The sequence below is a fragment of the Mus musculus genome, chromosome 7 (genome assembly GCF_000001635.26).
Source record: "Mus musculus strain C57BL/6J chromosome 7, GRCm38.p6 C57BL/6J".
Classification (NCBI taxonomy): domain Eukaryota; kingdom Metazoa; phylum Chordata; class Mammalia; order Rodentia; family Muridae; genus Mus; species Mus musculus.
This window is the reverse complement of record NC_000073.6, coordinates 144,535,575-144,555,282: the sequence shown is the minus strand read 5'-3', so window position 1 is coordinate 144,555,282 and position 19,708 is coordinate 144,535,575. Positions and strand designations below refer to the sequence as shown.

At 45.4% G+C, this 19,708-nt stretch overlaps 1 protein-coding gene and 1 pseudogene across 24 annotated transcripts in view; one reads left to right on the top strand and one right to left on the bottom strand.

Annotated features, from left to right (window-relative positions):
* Positions 1-801: 801 nt before the first annotated feature.
* On the bottom strand, positions 802-2,485 carry Gm35626 (annotated as a pseudogene).
* Ppfia1 (protein tyrosine phosphatase, receptor type, f polypeptide (PTPRF), interacting protein (liprin), alpha 1) overlaps positions 1,521-19,708 on the top strand; it is a 77,008-nt gene continuing 58,820 nt past the window's right edge. For 20 of the 24 annotated variants that reach the window (XM_006508610.3, XM_030242539.1, XM_017322222.2 and 17 more), the window contains exons 1-2: positions 1,521-1,764; positions 2,750-3,013. In XM_006508610.3, coding sequence (XP_006508673.1) covers positions 2,750-3,013 — 264 coding nt within the window. In that variant the 5' untranslated portion in view covers positions 1,521-1,764. The remainder of the gene's footprint in view (positions 1,765-2,749; positions 3,014-19,708) is intronic. The other 4 variants (XM_006508612.3, XM_011241996.3, NM_001033319.2 and 1 more) reach the window with 2 other exon arrangements.

The following is a 19,708-nucleotide window of genomic DNA, read 5'->3' as shown; positions in this document are numbered from 1 at the left end:
ATACATGTGCTGACTGTGGAAGAGGACCCAGTACAGTATGCCCTGTTGAGCTGTGTTTGGTCCTGGATCAGTTTCTTAGGAGATGGCTGTATTGGCAGGAACCTCTGGGGAGACATGAGCATTTTGTTTTTGTTTTTGTTTTTGTTTTTTGAGACAGGGTTTCTCTATATAGCCTTGGCTGTCCTGGAACTCACTTTGAAGACCAGGCTGGCCTCGAACACAGAAATCCGCCTGCCTCTGCCTCCCCAGTGCTGAGATTAAAGGCGTGCGCCACCACGTCTGGCTTGAGCATTTCCTCAAATCCAAACCTGAGATCAAGGCAACTGAGAACTTGTGTGCAGTGGCTGATAGTCCTTAAAGACTTTGCTGCTTCTATTTACATTCTGACTTGTTTTGTGGAAAAAGGTCTCATTATATAGATCGGGCAAAACTCAGAGATCTGCCTGCCTGCCTCTGCTTTCTGAGTGCTAGGATTTCAGGTGGGCACTATTGTGCTTGGTTATACTTGTAACTTGACTTTGTAATTAATTACTGACTTCTTGAAACAGGAATCTGCCCATGTAACCCTGACTGTCCTGGCTCTCTATGTAGCCTATACTAGTCGACAGTATTCTTGCCTTGGCCTTTGGAAAGTTTTATTGGCTTTTCAGTTATGGTTGATGATCATTTTGCTTTGGTTTCTGGACTATTTTATTGGCGTTAATTAAAAAAAAAAGTTTTAAAACAAGGTCTCAGTATGTACTCCTGGCTGTCCTGAAACTCACTATGTAGACAAGGCTAGCTTGAACCCAGAGATCTGCCTGGGTGCTGGGAATAAAGGCGTGTAGCACCAAGGCCAGCTAGCTTTTTATTTTTACGTGGAGTCTGGGAAATGGAACTTAGGTTCTAATACTTGCAAGAGTGACTGAGCCCTTACATTTTGTTGTTGTTGTGTGTGCGCGTGTGAATGTGAGCACATGTATGCACCCACACGATACATGTGTGCAGGTCAGAGGACAACATTCAGGACTATGTAGGTTCCGAGGATCTACTGCAGGTCTTCTGGGTCCTAGGGTTCGAACTCAGTCGTCAGGGTTGATGGCAGTAGCCTTTGTTTGTATTTTACAGGCAGAGTCTCCACCTTGCTGTAATTCTCCTGCCTCAGACTTCTGAAGGGTAGGCATAGAGGTAGAAGGTACCTTGCCCGACCTGTCAGCACTTTCCGGTTTTGCAGGTGGTCCGGCGGGACTCCCCAGAGGTCTTGGGTTTTGAGGGGGGGGGCGAGTGCTCAGGTGACGTCGGCGTTTGGGTGACGTCAACACACACACACTGGCGTGAGAGCACGGAAGCAGGACTGCGAGCTGCGCACACCTGCCAGAGATCTTTACCGGTGTTTCCACGGTCGCCCTGTCTCCGCAGGGGGTTGGCCTGCCGGGGGCGGGGCTAAAGCGAGGACTAGCCAATTGGATCTCCCGATAGACCGCCCGCCCACTACCGCGGATCTAGCGCATGCGCACGGCCCCGCGGCCAACCTCTCCCGCGGGGGGCGGTGCTGACGCTCGCGCCGACGCGCCGGACGTCGGGCACGTTGACGCCGGCGACGCGCCGGGCCCGGTTCTCTGCGCTCGCTAGTGTCCCGCGGCGGCGGGCCGGCCTTCGTGACGAGCGGGGCGGCGGGCCCGGGGGCCGGGCGAGGACGCAGCCGCGGGGCTGCGTGGGTCGGCCCGCAGCCGGCCGCCGCCCGAAGGCCGCTTCATAGCCCCGGAGCCGCGCCCGCCGGCCAAGGTGAGGGCGGGTGGAGCGGGCCGCGCTGGGTGGCGGGCCAGGGTCGGTGGGGCCGGGTCGGCAGGGTCAGTGTGCGGGGGTCAGCAGAGCCAGCAGAGTTGCGGCTAGCCTGGCAAAACGGGTTGATAGCAGTTAGGTCCGAGTTCGCTTAGACTGGCCAGAGTAAGTGAGGTTGGGGGCAGTGAGGCTGTGGGGTCAGCTGAGCCAGGCCGGGGCAGCGGGTGCTGCTCAGATGCACCTGCAGCGCCTTCTGCTTCATCCTCCACCCTGTGCCCTGACAGCATGCAATCTCTAGTTCCATCTCACCTTTTCCTCCTCCTCCTCCTTTTTTTTTTTTTTTTAACCTAGCCCTGTTGTCCCGACTTCCTAGATTCCCAGTGTGGGTATATTTTCTCTTTCTGTTCTTTTCCCCTGTCTTTGACTGTGAACTTATGTAAGTTGGGTTGGCTGACCAACCGTTACACAGCAGCAGGCCTTTGCTAAACACTTCTGTCCAGACTTTAAAAAGCCAATCCAGTTGCTTTTTCCGCTGATCACCAAATATCCAGCCCCACAAGTCAGGGTGCCTGCTAGTCCTTCCCAGGAGCTGACTGCACACATTCCTGGAGGATGCTTGGGTCCATAGTGCTGGTGTTTTGTCAGTTTCCAGTCTTCTTCTGTGGTTGAGGGACTGTTTGGAATCTCTCTTCCTGAGGAAACTGTCTTCAGCTGTTAAATGTGGATTTTAAACAGACCCCCACTGGTTGGAGGTGAGCATCCCAGCTCCTCTTGCTCCCAGGACTGTCTCCCCCAATCTGCTCATTATATTGACCTGTGCATGCTACTTCCCAGAGTGTGTGCATCCAGAGTGGATGATCGTCACGGATAGCTCTGGGGCTGTCAGCCTTTTTCTCATTAGCCACAGGTGGTGCTCAGAAAGCTGCAGGTTTGTGGAAACTCTTGTTCTGCACCTACTGATTGTGGTCTGTACCGTTCCTTTTTCAAGATGATGTGCGAGGTGATGCCGACCATTAGTGAAGCAGAAGGCCCTCCAGGAGGAGGTGGGAGCCATGGGTCAGGCTCCCCTTCACAGCCAGATGCTGATTCGCATTTTGAGCAGCTCATGGTTTCCATGTTGGAAGAACGGGACCGCCTTCTGGACACACTAAGAGAGACACAAGAAACACTGGCATTAACCCAGGGGAAGTTGCATGAAGTTGGTCATGAAAGAGATTCTTTGCAGAGGCAGCTCAATACTGCACTTCCACAGGTATGCCCATCAAACTGAAATCAAGGAAGGTTTCTGCCTTTAAATGTCTGCAGGACTGTCTTGTTAGTGTATTAGCTTGCTGGCTGCTTTGTGTAACCACTTGGGAAGTGATGGTTCTGATGTTTTCTGAGCACTGGTAAAATTCTCAGGAATTCAATTTAGGGGAAAAAATGGGGATCCACCAAAGCCATGTGACCACACCACTCCACTGTCATACCTCTTTGGGAAACTGCCTAGATTTAGGAAAGCACTTAAATGTTTTTGACAGGGGGCTATGAAGCAGTTGAGCTGTGTTGAGTGTCCCATTCTGTCTTAAACTTGTCCTTGTCTGCTGTGGATCTGTGAGGAGTGGATCTCAGGGTTTTTTTATCTTATCCCTGGTTTATGTCTTGTGGACTTCCAATTTCCTAGGGAAATCTTGTGGATAAATAGAACTCATTTCATGGGAAAAATTTATACAGGCTTTCTCCAGAACATCTGTGAGCTGTAACTAAACTTTGTTTCAGGGGAGAAAGGATTGAAAATTGAATCCTGAGGCTCCTCTTCCCAGGCAGATGAGACTTTCAGAGCTTGAAATACCTACTGTGTCCTTAGTATCACATTTAGATTGGTATGCTAGAGCCTCCTCTTTTGGAGTTAAGTGGTATAGGAAGGAGAAGGCAGTATAGCCAGCAAAGCCCAAGGTGAGAGGCAGGCATGTGGAGCAGGGGTTGCTTAGATTCCTGCTGACAGCCCACTTTACTGGTTCATGATGGGCGTCTCCTTGGTGCTCAAGGAATCTGCACTTACGCTCTTGTGGTGTGTCTGCAGATATCAGTTAGCAAGTCAGTAATGAGTGCCTTGATGCATCTCTCAGCTGTAAAGTCAGTTCTATGAGATGGGACTAAATGTTTGAATGTCCTTTTTAGAAACAGTAATTTGGTGTTAGTGTTGTGTGCTGAGGGGTTTTGTTTGGTGACTAGAGAGTTGTCTTTTCTTCCTGGAGTCTTAGGAATGAGCAGGTTAATTAGGTCAGATTCCGTTGCCTCATACTCAAGAGGCTTTCAGGAGGTCATGAGTCCTACTTGCTCTACTCTACACTTGGGTTTGTTGCAGCTCAACTCTGCATCAGTGGCTGGTCAACATTGAGGTTTTTGGAAAGAACAGGCACAGGGGAGGCAGAGCTGGTGGGTGTTGTGGGTAGTGAGTTTCAGGCAGTGAGAACTGTCTCACCTGTTGCTAGGTTGTGCTGGCTTGCTGCTCTGCAGTGCCTCATCAAATGTAGGACATGCTTGTGTCCACAGTTACATCATATCTGACCCGAGTCTAGTGTCACAGAGTAAACTTGTTCTAGATAATTCACTTCCTGGAATCAGGGTCCTCTGGTAGCTAAAAATGTGACCAGATGGGCATGTATGTTCAGTCAGTGTACTTACATTGGAGCATGCATGAGGACTGCACAGGCCACAAGTGTGTGCCTCAGCCAGCTCTCCAGTTAATGCTTGGGGAGCTTGGATCAAGGTATGGATAGGACCATGCCTCCTGTGAAAACTCTCCTGCTTCCTGCCATCAGTGACTGTCCTCCATTCTAATGTGGTCCAGCTCTTCACTACTGGTTCCTTTGCGCATGCTTGACTTTCTATAGGAAATCTGTATGTTTTGTCTTTTCACCATTCCCTGGACTTGTGAGATCCACCTTTACTTGCCCTGCAGCACTTGTGTAGATGGGCCCTGCCTGTTCCTTCTGCAGTCAGGACCCCTGAGGCTGACCCTGGTCCTAATCTTCCTAGGATACTTTTGCATTTGGGAGGTGCAGAACTAGCTGTGTGTGTTTCTGTTGGAGTGTTCTAAGGAGTGGAATTGTAGTGGACACCAGCCTCAGGAGTTGCTGCCAAAAGTGGTTGTGGTGACAGTTGGTACAACCACATGGTCACCCTCAGTATGAGGAACTGTTGTTATGTGCTGTAGAGCTCCAGGTGGAGAGATGGCTTCTTGACTGCAGCCACCTGCAGAGAAGTGTGCAGCAGCTTCTCTGCAGGTACATGAGGGAGCGCCGAGCAAGCTTTTAGTTCTTGTTTGTTGATTGGATTGTCTATTTCTAATTTGAAGGTTTTTTCTTTAAGATTTCTTTCTTTATTTAATATGAATACAGTAGTCTATCTACATGTAAGCTTGCAGGCCAGAAGAGGGCACCAGATCTCATTGTGGATGGTTAATGAACCACCATATATATGGTTGCTGGGAATTGAACTCCAGACCTCTGGAAGAGCAGCTAGTGCTCTAAACCTCTGAGCCATCTCTCCACCCCCTGATTTGAAGTTCTTTATACATTCTCTGTACATATATGTATAGAAGATTTGTTTGTTTGTTTGTTTGGTTGATTTTAAGACATGGTTTCTCTACATAGCTCTGGCTGTCCTCAAACTCCCTTTGTAAACCAGGCTGGCCCCAAACTTACAAAGATCTACCTGCTTCTGCCTTCTAAGTGCTGAGATTAAGGTGTGCACAACCACACCTCAGTAGAAGTTTAAAAAAATTTTTTTTAAAGATTTATTTATTATTATGTGTAATAGTCTGTAGCTGTCTTCAGACACAGCAGAAGAGGGCATTACATCTCATTACGGATGGTTGTGAGCCACCATGTGGTTGCTGGGATTTGAACTAGGACCTTCAGAAGAGCAGTCAGTGCTCTTAATCGCTGAGCCATCTCTTCAGCCTGAAGTTTTAAATTTTAATGTAACTCAATTGATTGATCTTGGTTCCTCCCACCCTCCAAGAATATTTAGTTTTGGTTGTGAGCCTAGCCATTAACTGCTGAGCCATCTTTCTAGCCCAAGAATATTTAATGTAGAGGCTGGAGAGTTGGCTCAGTGATTAAGAGCACTTGCTGACATTCTAGAGGACCTAAGTTTAATTCCCAGCACCCATATGGCAACTCATCACTTTCTATCTCACACCTTCCTTTGGCCTCTAATGACACTAGGCACATAGGTACATAGCTATACATGCAGGCGAAACATCCATACACATGTGTAATTAATGTGTATTAATCCATACACATATGTAGGCCAGGCTGGTGGTATATATCTTTAATTCCAGCACCCAGGTGAATCTCTGTGAGATTGAGGCCAGCCTAGTCTATATAGTAAGTTCTAGGCTAGCTAGGGCTACAGAGTGAACTGTCTTTAAAAATAAAAAATCAAATCCCCACCAAACCCAAAGTAATATTTATTGTGTCCTCATCAGCTAGTCTTGACTTGAGCTAGGGTGTGTCTCAGTGGTAGAAAGCTCTTCTGCTCCAGTGGTATCTTTGCCATCTTTACACAAATGACTGGATGACTGCAGAAGTTGTCTTGAGATCTGATATTTTAAATTCTTCACCTTTGTTCTTTAAGATTTTCTTAGCCGGGCGTGGTGGCATACACCTTTAATCCCAGCACTTGGGAGGCAGAGGCAGGCAGATTTCTGAGTTCAAGGCCAGCATAGTCTACAGAGTGAGTACAGCCAGGGCTAAACAGAGAAACCCTGTCTTGAAAAACCAAAAAAAAAAAAAAAAAAAAAAAAAAAAAAGATTGTCTTAGTCTGGCTCAAGAAATCTGCTTCGGCCAGATTGAGGCTTGGTGGGTTAAAGTGCTTGCTTCACAAGCCTGGGAGCCTGGCCTTGGAACTAGTGGTGGAAGGAGAGAGAGAAGCAATTCCTGTAAGTTATTATTTGACCTCTGCATGTGTGCCAACATACACACACACAGTCAGGCTGCATGACTTTATCTTTGAACATGTCTAATCTACTCTGTGGGGCCAGTGTCTTTTCAGCATTGCTCTTTGAGTCTACAGTAGAACACAGCGGTGTAACTATTTATTGTTGGTGTATTGAGATAGAACTGGCTTATTTAAAAAATACTGTCTTGAACATTTATTTGTTTTTATGTGTATGGTTATTTTTTTTTCTGTATGGATATCTGTTCCCCACCTGCATGCAGTACCCTTGAAGGCCAGAAAAGGTGTTGGATTCCCTGGGATTGGAGTTATATGCGGTTGTGAGACACCATGTGGGTGCTGGAAATTGAACCCTGGGTCCCCTGGAAGGGTAGCCAGGTACTCTTAAACTGCTGACCCATATCTCTAGTTCCTAAAGAGAACTGACTTTTGCCTTTTTTTTTTTTTTTTTTAAAACTTGATCTCTGTTGATCAGGTGAGTTTCAATTTGTGATTTTCCTACCCCAGATTCCTAAAAGCTGGGATTATAGGTGTGGACTCCACACTCAACAAGAACTGAGTTTTAGGATTTGGAGTTGCTTTCTCACTCCTGCTCTGGATCTCTGATTGATTGATGATTTTCTTGTGGAGTTGGACTGGCTGAATTCTTCAACACAGGATGTAACTGCCACCCATGGTTGTTACGGGCTCTTGTTTTGCTCCTGGAAGCATTCGTGCACTGTTCTATCTGCAATTGCAATAGTTACTGAAAGGCTTTGGTAAATAAACATTCTCTGTTAAGTATGAGACACTTCTTTCTATGCTTCCTAACAGTCCTTTTTTTTTTTTTTTTTTTAAATTTGTTCAATTGTTTTTTGAGACAGGTTCTTGCTGTAGCCCAGATGGTCTCAAACTCAGGATCTTCTTAATGATTTTGAAAAAACTCATATGTGATATTCCTGTGTGGTGGCTCAGTACTAGGGAGGCTGAGGGAGGAAGACTACTATGTTACTAAGTGTGAGGCTATTCTGGGCTACGAAATGGTTTCTAAGTTAGCCTGGATGGACCTGATTGGAAAAAAACAAAACAAAACCAGAAAAGTGTTTATTGAATTCCTTAATTTGTTCTTTTGTTTTGTTTTGGTTTTTTTTTGTTGTTGTTGTTTTTGTTTTTCGAGACAGGGTTTCTCTGTATAGCCCTGGCTGTCCTGAAACTCACTTTGTAGACCAGGCTGGCCTTGAACTCAGAAATCCGCCTGCCTCTGCCTCCTGAGTGCTGGGACTAAAGGTGTGCGCCACCACTGCCCGGCTGTTCTGCATCTTTTGAGGCATTCATGTGAGTTTTCTGTTTGGTAGTCAACTTTGGAATCCTATGAATGACTAACTGGATTGTATTTGTAAGTACTGTACTTTTAGGGTTATAGTCATAAGGGAGGCTGACCTGTGCCATTACCTTCTTGTGCCCTTGGGAGATTTCGGTGTGGAGGTTGGAGTGCTCTCATGAACAAGGTGGCCAGTGTTTTTTGGTGGTGTGCTTTGTGAAAGATTTCCTGCGAAGGCGGTGTTTTCCACCTTGATTGCTCATTAGCAAAAGCACACAGTGCAGGATTTTCCTGGTGAGAAAGAAAAACTTCTAAGACAGTTTGTGGTAGAAATTAATTTTTCTGATAGGTATGTTCATGATCCCCTTGTCTCAGTCTTCTAGGAACAGGGATTACAAGGCATGCATCACCATCCCTCCTGAGCTCACTTCCCCCTCCCGTCCCTTTAAGATAGCATCTTGCTGTGTATCTGTGGCTGTCCTGGGACTCACTGTGTAGACTAGGCTGGCCTTTAACTCATGGAGATCCTCCTGCCTCTATTCCCTGAGCACTGAAATTAAAGGCCCTTCCTCTTCTTCATCCTTAATTCCTTCCTTCCATCCTTCCTTCCTTCCTTTTCTCTCTTTCTTTTTTTTAAAGATTTATTTATTATTATACATAAGTACACTGTAGCTGACTTCAGACACACCATAAGAGGTTGTCCGATCTCATTACTGATGGTTGAGAGTCACCATGTGGTTGCTGGGATTTGAACTCAGGACCTTAGGAAGAGCAGTTAGTGCTCTTACCTGCTGAGCCATCTTACCAGCCCAATTTCTTTTTCTCTTTCCCCAACCTCAGTACGGTTTGCTTATAGTCCAGGCTTGCTTACAACTAACAGTCCTCCTGCCTCAGGCTAAGTGCTAGCATTACAGATGTGTGCCACATCCAGCCACAGTTATGTGCTTTGTTGCTTGCTCTTTACCCCTTACCTTCCCACGTTTCTGTCAGAGGTTGTCTTCTTTTGCTTAAAGAAACGAATCTCTAAGACCTCCCCCCACCATGTGTTTTGCGTACATATCTGCACATTCATGCACAGTCCTGTGGGCCCAAGAACAACCTCAGCTATAGTTTCTCAGTCACCACCCACCTTGTTTTTGAGCCAGGGTCTCTCACTGACCTGGAGCTTGCCAATTAGGTCAGTCTAGCTGGTTATAAAGGTCCAGAAATACACTTGTCTCCAAATCCCCACATCTGCCCAGTACTCCCCTCCACAGCCCACACTACCATGCTTGGCTTTTTTTTTTCCCATGGGTTTTGGGGCTGGAACTCAGGTCTTTATTCATGCAAGGCAAGCACTGTACCAACAGTCACTCCTTAGCCTTTCTAGTGGCTGAATAGCTCTTTTCTTTGTACTGGGTAGATGGAATATTTAGTGAGTTTAGGCAGCCTTTTGCTTTTCAGCTCCCCTGTATTCCTTGTTTTTAGCACCCCAAGGGCCCGTGCTAACTCACTGTAGATGCCCTAGGGCTTTCACCTATATTCTACCTCTTTCTTTATCTTCACATACTCTATCCTGTCTGAATATTACTTTACTGACCTTACTTCCCCTCATCTCCTGCTGTGTTGAAACTGCTGTTTGATTTACTATATATAATTTTCAGTTTTAGTGTCTGTGATAGGATTTTTGTTGTGTATGTGTTAGGTTGGCGCTGAGAGCTGAGACTGCCTTTGCCTTATTGGGGAGCGGGAGAGCAGTTGGTGTGTTCTTACTAACTACAGCAGAGGTCATAGTGAGAATGTCAGTTATCATCTGATACCTCAGCAGGCCTGAGCACTCCATGTTAACCTTCTAATCAGAACCCGAGGTGCAGGGCACTGCTGGTCTGGCCACTCAGCTGTGGAAAGAATGCAGACTCCAGTCCATCAGCTGCTCTGTTGGCTTCCATGCAGGGTGTCTCCATTCTTCCAAGTCTGCCCCCCATGTTAGGTCAGGGGAGGGCTGCATTGGCAGGACTGACATTGGCAAAAGTGATTGAAGAGGTAAGAGACTGTGTGATGCTCACTCTTTGAATTGATCATATACAGTTTCTTTGTCATTAAAAAAATGCTGCTTTTAGGTTTTGCTCCAATTTTAAAGTTTCAGCTGTATTTCAATGGGTTTTAGTTCATTTCTACTTTTTTTTTTTATAAATGCTCAGAAGTTTTAGTGTAGAGCTAAAAAATCTCTAGCATAGTTTTAAGATTTAAAAAAAAATGTGTGTGGCTGTTCTGTCTGCATGTGTGCCTGTTCATCCTGTGCATTGTGTAGAGCTCTTAGGCCAGAAGAGGGTGTTGGAACCTCTGGAGTTGAAGTTAGGGATGGTTGTGAGACATCCTGTGGGTGCTGGGAATAGAACCCAGGCCATGTGCTAGTGCAGTGAGTGCTCTTTGTTTTGTTTTTTGAGACAGGGTTTCTGTGTAGCCCTGGCTGTCCTGGAACTTGCTCTGTAGACCAGGCTGGTCTTGAACTCAGAAATCTGCCTCCCTCTGCCCCCAAGTGCTGGGATTAAAGGCTCACACCCACAGCTTTTTTTTTTTTTTTAAAGATTTATTTTATGTATGTGAGTACACTGTTGCCGTTCAGACACACCAGAGGAGGGCATCAGATCCTGTTATAGGTGGTTGTGAGCTATCATGTGGTTGCTGAGAGTTGAACTTAGGACCTCAGAAAGAGCAGTCAGTGCTCTTAACCACTGAACCATCTCTTCAGCCCCTACACCCTTTACTTCTTGTGCAGTGATCTTTGCAGACCTTTTGAGAGCAACAATGAGATTTTAAAAAGCCATCTTATTTAGAAATCTTCAAATGGGGATATATATTCAGGGTAGATTCAGGTGGGGTCCTGATTTTGCCTCTTGTCTCTTGAAATCTGCAGATCTGGAATAAGGCAGTTGTCTGGTGGAGTTGAGAGCACTGTAGGAAAAGGGTCTTAAAAATTACAGCTCTGTGGACAGGACTTTGGGGTAAGCTGGTGGCAGTGTAGAGTGCTGTAGGGCTAGAAAGGACAGAGCCTGTTCAGTAGGTATTTTGTCTCAGGCTAGGATGAGAGAAAGTAGGGCAGTTAGAAAAAAGCAGTCAATATCATGCCCACTCTAGAGGGGTTGCCCTATAGGCTGAAGAGGAACAGTTGAGCCCAGCCACAGGGAGGGGCTGCATGTAGCAAGGGGCAAGGATGCTCTGAAACATCCGGAAGTAGAGCTCCCCAAGGCTTACCTGTCCTCAAACAAGGGTTGCACTGATGAGCTACCTTAGGACTCAGGTATACGGAGAAATTCTTGGGGGAGTTGGCTTTGCTTAGAACTGAGGAGCAGAGTATGGAAGGTGCCTTTCTGGTCTTTCACTGTCATATCTTGGCTCACGTGTGGCTTAAGTGCTATGTTTTTGTTTGTTTGTTTTTTGTTTGTTTGTTTTTAAAGCAGGGTTTCATGCAGCCCAGATTAGCCTCTAATTCACTAGCTGAGAATCTTAAACTGGGGCTATAGGCATGTGTCACCACACACAGTTTATGTGCTACTGGGAATCAGATTCCGATGTTTTGTCCATGCAAGTATTCTACCAGGTAATCCCCATCCCCAACCATATGTCACAGTCTTTCTAAATGTCAGCCCCTCAGATCACTCAAGCTAAAACTATGTCTCAGAGCTGTATGTCACTTTTCTACCTCTGCTGACACCCAGTGTGGATCATGGCTGCTGTCTGGCAGCTTCTTAGAGAGTGTGACACCCCTTCTTCAGACTTTTCCTGCCCTGGCCTCTGCTGTTAGCTGTGAAGAGACAATGGGGAACAGGTTTTGCTGACTTTAAAGATATTCTAAAATATTGATGTTCCAGCTGGAATACAGCTTAGTGGTAGAGGGCTTTCCTAGCATGTGTGAGGCCCAAGCTTTCTTCCCCAGCCTACAAAACAAACTAGCAAATGAAATGCCACATTTTGGCTTTTGCTAAGTTGACAGCTCCTTTTGGTTGAGACAGGGTCTTTTGTAGCCTAGGCTGGGCTCAGACTTGCTCAAATCCTCCAGATTGGCCCCTGAGTCCTTTTGCCAAGACACCATTAGTTAAATTGCTTTCTGGCACAAAATGTGTCCTAGGCTTACTTAGTACTTTCCTCCCTGGTAGCAAACCTTCTTCTAGAGCCCTGGTTCCCTTTGTGGGAAATAATACTTAAAAGTTACTATCTGGGGGCTGGAGAAATAGCTCAGTGATTTAGAGCACTGTCTGCTCTTCCAGAGGTCCTGAGTTCGGTTTCCAGAAACCACATGATGGCTCTTAACCATCTATCTTAGGATCTGATGCTCTCTTCTGCCATGCAGATGTACATACAGATAGAGCACTCATTTACATAAAATAAAAAAAAGATTATTAAGAAAAAAAAAAAAAAGCCAGGCGTGGTGGTGCACGCCTTTAATCCCAGCACTCGGGAGGCAGAGGCAGGTGGATTTCTGAGTTCGAGGCCAGCCTGGTCTACAAAGTGAGTTCCAGGACAGCCAGGGCTATACAGAGAAACCCTGTCTGGGGGAAAATAAATAAATAAATAAATAAATAAAAGGTTATTTTAAAAAAAAAAAAAAAGCCGGGCGTGGTGGTGCACACCTTTAATCCCAGCACTTGGGAGGCAGAGACAGGTGAATTTCTGAGTTCGAGGCCAGCCTGCTCTACAAAGTGAGTTCCAAGACAGCCAGGGCTATACAGAGAAACCCTGTCTCGAAAAACCAAAAAAAAAAAAAAAAAAAAAAAAAGTTACTATCTGGGGGTTGTGCTCCTTGTAACTGGCCAGAATCTAGGGGGAAAAGCTGGATGCAGTGGCAGATGTCTGTAATCCCAGTATGTGGGATGTAGAAATGGAGGAGTTCAAAACTTTAGTCACCCTGGCTACATAGGGAGATTGGGTCAGCCTTATAGGGAGATCCTGTTTAGAAAGGGAAGCAAAACAAAAGTAGTGTATACATAAAATAAATAGTTCTACTAATAAAATAATTTAGTAACCTTTGAATGAAAGCTTTTTTCTTTCTTTCCTTTGAGAGGGTCTTCGCTAGCCTTTGAGCTCTATAGTTAGTCTTCCAGCTCCAGCCTCCTGAGCACTGTGGTTATAGGTGTGCACCACTACATCTGGCTAACAGAATTTCTTACCAGTTTTGGGGGGGAGTGGCTGAGAATAAATATATATTAAGAATGTGCAGTTAAAATAATAAATAGTTTTCAAACCACTACTGAGTTTTAAAGTAATTTGATTTAGCATGGCCAATACTAACAAAATAATTATATATTTGATACATAGTTACATATTAAGTGTATTCATTCTTATTTAAAATTTATTATAGTTACTGATTGTGTGTGTGAGTGAATCAGAGGACAACTTTCTAGGTTCAGTTCTCTTAATCATAAGTTCTGGGGATCAAATTTAGATTATTAGGCCAAGTAGCAAGTATCCTGAACCATTCTCCAATCCCATTTATTAATTTTTTCAACTTTTTATTGGTTCTTTGTGACTTTCACATCATTTACCCCAATCCCTCATTTCGTGCTCCTACCCACCCTCCACCCTTACAACCTCCCTACCTCAAGGAAAAAAAAATTCTTCTTGTGGAAGCTGTAGTGTATCCGCAGTCTACCCTTTTGTCCACACTTTGCTTGCAGATGTTCATTGCAATGACTCGGTGGTCTGTTACTAGACTGTTACACTATCAGTACTGTATTGTTACACTATCAGTACTGTACTGTTACACTATCCGTACTGTATTGTTACACTATCCATACTGTAACCTCACTGGGACTCTGGGATATCCTGTTGTTGCCCTGTGTTTTGGAGATCCTGTGGTTTTGGATCTGTAGGACTGGCCCCTTCATGCACTCCAGCAATTCATCGATAGAATAGATGTTGGGGTGACAACATCTGGGCCTGACTCTGGGGCTGAGAGGTATCTGAGTTGGTCATCCTGCTGGCTCTGCTGCCTTTGGGGAGGGCTCACCAGAGCCAGTGCTACCCTGCTGCCCAGTTGAGGTCCAGGGCCCACTCTCCCACACTCATGACCCTGTGGTCAGCTCTCTCACCTGACATAGGTGGTGAAGGACAGTGGAATTGGATCCCTTGGAGCTTCCAGTGTTTGTGAGCTATCTGATGTGAGTGCCAGGAATTGAACTCTGGTCATTTGGTAGAGCAGTATGTGCTTTTAATCATGAAGCCATTTCTCCAGTCCCTGGTGTGCTTTTTTTTTTTTTTTTGGTGTGTGTGTATGTGTGTGTGTGTGTGTGTGTGTGTGGTTTGTGAGTGTGTGTTTTGAGATGAGGTTGTTTTGTGTGTTTTTGTTTTTGTTTTTGTTTTTTTTTAACAGTTTTGACTGTCCTGGAACTCACTATACAGACAGGATGGCCTCAAAAACAGAGATTGCCTCTGCCTACAATCTTAACATTTCTGTGTTCAAAAGTCTAGTTTCTTCTGAGACTCAAGGCAGTTGTTTAATATGAGCCCTTCTAATAAAAAAGTTATGTGATAAAATGGGTTTTTAGTATGCATCTAGTATGTGTAAACATTTCTACTCTAAAAGGGAGGAACAAGGATGACAAGGAAGGACCTGACAGGCAAGCGGCATGTTCACGTCTGGAATCTGGGCAATTGGTGGACTCAGGGCATCAATAGCTTTGGTGACTGCCCCTACCTACTTCTTGCCTGTATAGCACATGCCTTGGTGTCTTGGTGAGCTGCATGTAGCTTTTCTCAGTAGATGACTTTCAATCCTTTGTCTCCAGGAACCTGGGATCTCCACTGCAATGCAGGTATTATCTTTACAATTCCTCTTTGTAGGGGAATCTGACCCTGACACACACTGCCTCAGAAGCTTTCTGGAATTTGGTGTAAGCCTCTATCTTAGTTTGGGCCAAAAGCAACTTGTGGAGAAAAGAGTTTATATCATCTTACACTTCCAAGTAACAGTCCATCATGAAGAAAGAATTACCAGGGCAGGAGCCTGGAGTCAGGAACTGATGCAGAGACCAAGGAGGAGTGCTGCTTACTGGCTCGATTCTTCTGGATTGCTTACTCTGCTTACTTGCGCGCGCGTGCGTTCTCTCTCTCTCTCTCTCTCTCTCTCTCTCTCTCTCTCCCTCCCTCTCTCCCTCCTTCTTTTTCTTTCTTTCTTTTCTTTCTTCCTTTCTTCCCTAGTATAAAGAAATTTTATGGGAAGGGGGTAGGTAGAGACAGAGAAAGGGAGACAGAGAAGGACAGAAAGAGAAAAGAGAGAGAGAGGAAGAAGAGGCTGGTGGAGAACGTGGGAACAGAAGGAAAGAAGATGGAGAGAGAGCCAGCCTGCTTTCTTATAGCATACAGAACCACCAGCCCAGGGATGGTACCATCACAAAGGGCTGGGCCCGCCTATCTCCATCACTATTAAAAAACCGCCCAACAGGCTTGCCTGCAGCCTGATCTTATGGCAACATTTTCTCAGCTAAGGCTTCCTTTTCTCAGATAACTCTAGCTTGTGTCAAGTTGACAAAAACTAGCCAGCACAGCCTCCATGACCCTCTTTGTCATGGCATTTTATGTGTTTGCAAGACCATATGAGTTATGTTGCCAAGTTGTGCTGCCAGATCTAGACATGGTCTGGCCCCTGCCATCACAGTTGTAGTGACATCTGTGCACCTTGGTGGCTGAACCTACAAAAACCCTTCCTTGGCCTTGCTTTCTTAGCAAAAGTTCTGTACATTTTATTTTATTTTATTTTATTTTATTTTATTTTATTTTATTTGAATCTGAGTTTTCATGAGCTGGAGCCTTTATGTCCGTGAGGTCTTGCTTTTCAGGACATCTTTGCTGTTGTCCCAGTGTAGAGTGAGAGTCTCTCCAGTGGTGCTAATCTCTAGATGACAGTTGCTTTCTCTGCACCTGCCTTGTCATAAGCTTAATGCCTCCCAGCCCCCACACTTTGTGTCGGCTCTGTAGTACAGAGCTGAGAAGCAAAGTGAGCAGCAGTCACACTGTACAGCCTAGGTCCTGCTGTCTGGGATTTCCTTATCCCCTGAGCCAGGCCTTCTCTGTGTGGTTCTTTTAGCATTCTGGTCTTTCAAGCTCCTGTCAGAGTGGTCCATTAAGCTCTGTTTACTGTATTCCATGTTTCTCTAGCCTGTAGCTTCAGTCTTTCCCATGCCTCACACAAACTAGGCCGGAGAATCACATGGTCAGGTTAGCAGCAACAGTCTTCTTCACTGGTTCCAATTTTCTGTATTAGTTACTTTACTTGTTTCTATGAGCAGGTAACTGGCCAGAAGCAACTTAAGGGAGGAATTGTTAATTTTTGCCTTACAGTTTAAGAAGGTCCACTCCATAAATGCAGTCATGATGAAGCCTGAGGCATGAGGACACATTACACCCATAAGCAGGAGATGATGAATTCATCTGGCTTCCTGCTTTTTCCAGTTTTATTCAATATGGAAACACATTATACTGGATAGAACATACCACATTTGGGACAGGTCTTTCTCCTTAGTTAAACCTTTCAGATGTATGTCTGCTAGCCGACTAAATCCCATAGAGTTGTCAATCAAGACCATCAGAGAGGCACAAAAAAGTATATGTCTAACAAGGCAGAACTGTATGGGAATGCCAATTGAGCAGCCTTGCCTTACTGTCTGGACAGGTGGCTGTGGATACAGGTAGTGCCGGGTCCTGAGCAGTTAATGTAATGGGTCCAGAAATGTGGATAAAATGTTTCCACTTTGTGGGGTGGGTTGTTTGTTTGTTTGTTTTTACTGTGGCTAAAAGCAAGGGTTTGGCTCCAGTTGGCAGGCTGCTGGGCTGAGGTCCTTTTGCCAGGGACGGGCCTCTGGCGTGCACCCTTTTGCATTTCACAGAGTCTCATTCTTATTCTGAGGAGGAAATTTCATTTTGCTCCAAAAATAAATTTGGAAGCTTGAAGCATATCCTGCATTCCCATGTTTTTCTGCTTTGCAGATGGGCTGATCACCCATTGGCCTGTGCAGCTTAAACTATGCCAAGGCTTTCAAGTGGTGGTGGCGTGTTGCAGTTCAGCCACACATAGGAAAACTGAAATGCTGCTTGCCAGGAGTTAGTACTCCTAAGCAGTGGATCTCTGGGACTCCCAAGCTCTCTTTTTGCCTCCACTTCAGAAAAAGTGGGTCAGATGGTGATAGAGGAGTCCTCCTGCAGTGCTGAATGGTTGGAGTATCAACTTGAGGAGTCTGCTGCCACACTTCTTTTATGCAAATAAAAATGCAAAGAACTTCAATTCCTTGACTGAACTGGAGGTCCAATTGTTGGAGGGGCCTAAAGGCATTCTGTGTGGCCTGCCCTGTGCTTCTACCACAGCATTAAGCTCAGGTCAAGAGAGGCCAGGCAAGCTGGTTTCTTGTTTCTTGTGTTATTTGAAGACATTATACAAATAGTTAAGTGTGCTTTTTTTTTTTTTTTTTTTTTTGAGTGGAGAGTATTTGGCATGCATAGTTTAAAAGTATGTCTTGCCATGTCTCTCACCATTTCTGATTTATCTCAGAAAGATACATTCCACTCTTTTCCCTTGTGACAGCCAGGTCAGGGAGGGTGGGTGGTAAGGACAAGTGTGGCAGGAGGGTATCTACTTACTTGTCTTCTATGTTACATCACTCATTTCTGAGCTTTGGGTTCTCTTATTGATATATCATGGAATAGTGGTTTCTGGTTTCTATCTAGCAAGCACTTGTTGCTTGTCTGCTGTGAGTTCAGCATACCCTGTGCTGGGTATGTGGGTACTGGGAAGATGGAGTGCACTGGTTGACAGTCATTGCCTCTGATTGTGGTTAGCCTCTGATACCCATAATGGTACTCTAACAGGCTGGTAGCCCAGTGAGGCCTGGCCACCAGCTCAGGATTCTGCAGGCACTAAGTGGTGGCATGCATCTGAGCTCAGGCAGTCTGGCTCCAGAGCTCTCTGACTAAAACAAGATTGGGTGCACAGCAGTACCCCTCAGGTGTCTTCAGCCTATGGTACTAGATTGCAGTGCTGCTTTGTGACAGAGGGTCTTCAGCTATTCCTCTGTCCTTCCATATAGCTGTTCTTCATCCCCATTGAGCCAGAACCTGAGGTAGAGTCAGGCACTGAGTAGTCCAGTGCTTTTGTGTTCCTTATGCTGAAAGCACAGTGCAGGACACAAATGTCACAAGCCGATGAACTGATTTCCTGATGACTGAGGTTGGTTTTTCATGCCCAAAGTCAAGTGTGTCATGTGTAATGTGTATGTCACTAATTTAAAAAATATATTTATTTATTTTTATATGTATGAGTGTTTTGCATGTATGAATGTATGTATATGTGCATGTATGCATGTAATGTAACTATATATGTATATACTGTGGTATAAGTGTGGAGGTCAGAGGACAACTTGTAGGAATCAGTTCATTTTTTCTACCACGTGCGTTCTAGACTTGTTGGCAAGTGCCTTTCTATAGGTCCTGGCCTTCTGTAGCCACTCTGCCTACCTATGGCCAATTTTAAAATTAGCTCTGTGTGTGTGTGTGTACATATGTGTTATCTATATAATAAGTCTGTGATACGTTCATAATTGAGTGTAGTGCATTTGATCATATTCACTCCATTGCCATCCCTCAGTCTCCTTCCCTTCTCACTGGTACCCTTCTTTCCAGCTAGCACTTCTGCTTTTTAACTGCTGTCTTCTTTCCTGCCAGTCAGCTCTTAGTCCCTGGTAATTGAATGCATTGACTGCAGCTGTGGTACATTTGAGATAACTGGAACAACAGAGGAAGTAGAGGTGATGTTTGAGAATGTCATGTCCATCAGCCCTGGTTTGTATGTTATGTTGGGCATACTTCTCCCTCATCTTTCCCTTCGCCGAGCAGGTGCTGCATGCAGCCTGTGCAGCCTGTGCAGCCTGGCAGAGTGAGAATCACAGGGCCCTTCAGTAGAGAGGTGGCTTTGGCTCTGTTGTGTCCTGCAACCTCTTGGGGCCTAGGATTCTTTCTTTGCACATAGCTGGTTAGGACAAGTAACAGATCTGCAGATCAAAGTGTGTTAGGCGTACACCTTTCTGGGGTCTTTACAGAGAAGACTGATTGATACCCAGACTCAGTGAGGTGTGCTATGAAAGAGTCCTAGGAACGTATGTGCAAGTGTGAAAGCTGCTAAGCATTCTCTGGCTCAGTGTTTTGTCTGTACAATCACTGAATTAGAGGCAGGGACTGTGTTTCAGAACCTACATCAGAAGGACCGTGATTAAAGGTGAATTGAAGGTTGGTCTTGCCAGGTAGGAGGACACCCATAGGTATCCTCCTGTAGTGTTGAGGTCTTTCCTCCTGTAGGCGAACTGGGCTGCATCCCTGTCTCTAGTATAGGAAAGATACTTTGAGACTTAGGAAGTGGAGTGCTGGTTCTGTATCTTATGGAGGTTGCATGCTAGTGCTTGACTTTGAGGCTTTGAGGTCTGGGATGTTGCTCTGTTTCTGTGTTTGCTGTGAGCCTTACCTTAGGTTGTGAGGACAGCAGTGTAACATGGTCAGCACATAGCTTAATGTTCATAGTCCACATATGGCAGCTGGCAGCAGGCTAGACAGGTTCTGTATGGACAGCCTGTGGAGAGTTTACAGAGAGCAGTAACCAGAAGGCCTTTGAGGAGGACTTTATGAAGGAAGGCTGTAAGCCATGTGGCCCTGTCTCTCTGTGAAGGGCCTGGAGAAGGTGC